Source organism: Phaethon lepturus, unplaced genomic scaffold (assembly GCF_000687285.1).
Source record: "Phaethon lepturus isolate BGI_N335 unplaced genomic scaffold, ASM68728v1 scaffold43456, whole genome shotgun sequence".
In the NCBI taxonomy this organism is placed as follows: domain Eukaryota; kingdom Metazoa; phylum Chordata; class Aves; order Phaethontiformes; family Phaethontidae; genus Phaethon; species Phaethon lepturus.
This window is the reverse complement of record NW_010546373.1, coordinates 9,803-13,974: the sequence shown is the minus strand read 5'-3', so window position 1 is coordinate 13,974 and position 4,172 is coordinate 9,803. Positions and strand designations below refer to the sequence as shown.

General features: G+C 39.1%; 1 protein-coding gene across 1 annotated transcript; it reads left to right on the top strand.

Moving 5' to 3' along the window:
- Window positions 1-840: 840 nt before the first annotated feature.
- On the top strand, window positions 841-3,157 carry LOC104622476 (protein FAM72A-like; the record flags this gene model as incomplete). Its single annotated transcript, XM_010289270.1, has 3 exons — window positions 841-918; window positions 2,023-2,147; window positions 3,063-3,157. Coding segments are annotated over 3 exons (298 nt in total), but the record flags the coding sequence as incomplete, so codon positions are not given.
- Between the last annotated feature and the right edge of the window lie 1,015 nt (window positions 3,158-4,172).

Sequence of the window (4,172 nt, the reverse complement as noted above, 5' to 3'; positions counted from 1 at the left end):
GGGGCCCTAAAGGTCACTCTCGAAATCTGCTGTCACCAGGAAAACGGCCCAAAAGCACACGATTCAACCCGCTCCTCCATTTCCAATTCCTCCTGGCTGCCCTTCAGCCCTGGGGAAGCCACAGCGAGAGCAAGGCTGTCCCTTGTCAGGCAAATCAAAAGTATAATTTAATCTATTCATGGGGAAGACGTAGGCTCAGGAAGCCACGGGGGGTTCCTCCAGCAACTTCCTTAAGCAAAGATTAGAATTTGAAATAAATGTCTGTAAACAGAACAAACCTGATCTTGCACTGGTTCCAGAACGACTGTCCTCCGAGTCGGTTGCGTGTTGCTTTCCCATAACAATATTTGAATACTAAGGAAATAAGGTTGCAAAATAACATGTTAATAAGAAAATATGGGTTAAAAAGGAGATAAGAAATCAAAGGTTTCGTTTTTAAATGTCTTAGCCTTTAAGCTATTGTTCAGTAGTCTTAGCTGAGGTTTGCCAGGAACGAGGGCAATGTCTATCTAATAGTGCCATGCAGCCAGATTTCTGGCTGATAGTACCATGCAGCCAGCAGCAGGGCCCCAGCATACAGGCATTAGTAAGTACTAAGAGAAGGTGTGCTTTCTGGTCTAATGTGAGAGCACTTACCATATATTTGTGCAAAGATACCTGGGTCTCTTTTTGTTTCCATATGAGTATGGCTGGTCTTAGGAAAGTTTAAAAAAAAAACCCCACACAAGACTGTAATGGTACCATCACTTTGTTGTGACTTCAGACCTGCATTATCAAAACATTACAGTTGTAATCATAGCCACATCTCAACTTCTGCATTTTTACTTTCTTCCCATCTAGTACTGTTGATTTCATTGGAAGCTGCTATTTTACTGAGATCTGCAAATGCAAACTGAAGAACATCGCATGCTTAAAGTGGTAAGAACGCCATTCAATGACACTAACACCTCCTCGAGCACGCCGCAATACTGTTTAACCTTCTCCCTGTAGACGGCTCCAGTACAAGAGTTAAGGGATGAATGAACAGATTGCATACTCTATTTCAAATTTAATGCTGCTTGATAGAAACTCAGCCCACTACTTCTGGGCATGGCTGCCAGTCTATTTCTGTGCAAGTCCCAAGTGGTAATGTGACAACCTTGTCAGTAGTCTGAGTAGATGGGAAAGCTTGCATGCCACCTGCCTGATTAAATGTCTGCTTCAACACCGAGATAATTGTGTGAATAAGGCCGCAGCAAGAAGTAGTTACTCATATTCTAATTAATAGAACATCCTCTTGGCAGATCTAGTTGTTGCTAGCAGATGGAACATGCTGTCACCAAAGTTCTTGCAGTTCTTTTATCCTCTTTATTAATGCCTGATATTTAAGAGTAAAAACAACAACTCTCAGATAGCTCACAGTTATTTGAGACAATCTTTTCAGCTTCATAATCAAGACTTTTACCTTGTTCAGATTTAAACAGTGGGGGGTTGTGCTAGGAACAGGGTATTTTATTTTTTAGACAGAAGTAGAGAAACAGAAATATCTCACTAGAGTGCATGACTGAGAAAGTAGAAAAACAGTTGTTCTAGGTTTCAACCTAGGAGAGTAGATAAGGTTTCGATATTCTCAGTCTCATTACTCCTACTACTGATACTCTCCTGTGCACCGTGCTTCTGTATAGATGGATTTTATGTCCATGATGAACTTCTACATTGATTCCAACGGAATCATGGGCCTTCCAAAAAAAAAAAATACAACACCATTTGTTGGTATGTAAACTAATCTGGATTACACAATTTAGGTTACTAAATGGTTCTCTATGCCAAAGATCTAAAACTTAGATATTCTGTAACTCCTGACAGATGTTCCCTAAATATTTAAGATGCTTGTTTAACCATGTTCCCTTAACTTAATCAAAATAGAAGTATTACATAATGGTCTGGTACCGTGGCTATTTACTAGTTTGAGCTGGAAAAGCCAACGACATCTACCTTTTCATCAGGCATTTGTGTTGCTCATTATTTCACTTGTCTTTCTAGTGGTAACATTGTCGGTTATCATGTGATTTCTCCCTGCAAACCTTGCCTGCTGTCTTGTAATAATGGCCACTTCTGGATGTTTCATAGCCAAGCAGTCTTTGGCATCAACAGACTAGACTCTTCTGGTAAGGAACACATATGTTTCCTTCTCTTCCCTAAAATCTTGAATTCTGAGTCCTCCTTCTAATGAGGCATCTCAATATAGTTAAAGCATATGGCAGGAGTGTAACATATGGAGGCATAAGGCAAACGTTACTTGTATTGCTAATCTAGCAAACTACTTTGGGGGAGGTAGCTGTAGCTACTTTGTAAATGAAAATTTCTAAGTGGAAATTTATCTTCATCAGAAAATGTAACCTACCCCTTTTGTGGATAGAAGTCAGGATTTTCTGAAGCAATATTATAACTACTATAAACACAGGCACCAGCTGCTATTTATAGCGGTATGTATAGTTTTACTGTGCTATTAGGCAGCTGTCCGATGGACACTCTTTTTGGGTGAGTCATGTTGTCACTTTGACCCTATATAACTGAGTCCTCAGTAGCTCAAGCTGAAGTTACAGCTCATGCTAGCTAGTTTCTTTAGCTAGGTGTTGTTCGGATGCCATGTGTCTAGCATAATTTGCCTTGAGTCCTCAGGAATGCATAGCATTCTGACAAATCATTTCTCCTCCTTGCAGATAGGAGTAACTTATTGTCTAAACTTTTCAGTGTCACCTGTGTTTCAGATTAATGCATTTAAAAATAAATCAGCCATGAATGGATTATCAATAGCTACATGAATTAGCTATATAAATACATATGTGGGCAGGGACTTATTCTTGGAACTATGTTGTAAACAATAACATTTACAAGATCACTTTGGAAGAAAAACAGGAAATAGTCTAGTTATATTTATCATGGACGTGAACTTACCAGGCTTTGCAATGATTAAAGTAGTTATTTTCTCTGAAAATAGACAGTTGTCCAACTTAAAAATGAGGTCAGAATCCCAAAATAGGGTTTTTTTCGCCTTTGTCTTCTAACCTCCTTCCCACCAGGTGTGAATGTATTGCTCTGGGGCAACTTGCCAGATTTGGAGGAAAGCACAGATGAAGATATGTCCTGCATCTCTGAGGAGGAGTATATCAGATAAATGTCACCTACAATATACTACAGCATCTTCCCTAGATTCGTTGCATTGCTGTTTGGCTTGGATTTTTTTTTTTCTTGCTGGCCTGCCAGAGCTTAAACAATACAGGAAACCAGGAAATCTGGAAAACAATCCTACAAAAAAAAGGTATCATCTTCTTTCACTGTAGCCTTCCTCAGACTCTTGAATCTGCCTAGTGTATATCTTCTGACTATAGACACCTTGGTTAGATCTGGAAATGCAGATGGAAGGTGCATCCACTGATGTCTAGGTCTGTTTGTTTTTTTACATTTAAGTCTCAACAGTTGATAATCCTTCTTAATTGTATTTTTTCTTCTGTCCTATAACAGTATTCACAGAGCAAAGTCTTTCAGTTGCTGTAAGTACAGCTTAAAAATCTTAAGAAATAGTCAGTCTGGTTGACGAAGTTCTGAAAGAACTCTGCTTTTGTGGTCACACAGACCTCTATTCTGAGTATACAGAGTTGGTGAAGTATTGGAGCTTTGGCTCTATGATCTGGCTCTCCTGCTTTTTAGCAGCTTGTTCTCTGGGCATCTGAGGCATGCTAGGATGCTGCTGAATGTGGACTGGGGAGCTATCTTACAGAGTCTTGCCATCTTCCTCTCTTAGTACTTTTAGGATCATGTTTCTGTAGAGATCAAGTTCATTTTTTTTCTCCCCTGATAAAACCTAAATACTGCAGTTACTTAATGTCTAATAGAACTTCAAGACTACACCGGAGTTTTTTTTAAGGTCAACAATAAAATCCATCTAGTTTTGTGTGTTTTTCCCCCTATAGGGTAGGCATCCCTCCAAAAGAGAACTCAGTTATCCAGTGGGGTCTTTTTAGAGAAAGAAAAAAAGAGATCAGGTTAAATAGTTGATGTTCATGCCTAATCTTACATCCTAAATCATACAGTCTGGTTCCTGTAATAAATAATGGTTCAAAGCTCATTATCTGAGTTGTTAGAGCCATAGTATTTAACTTATGAACTAAATACCATCCCCTTCAGCTAGT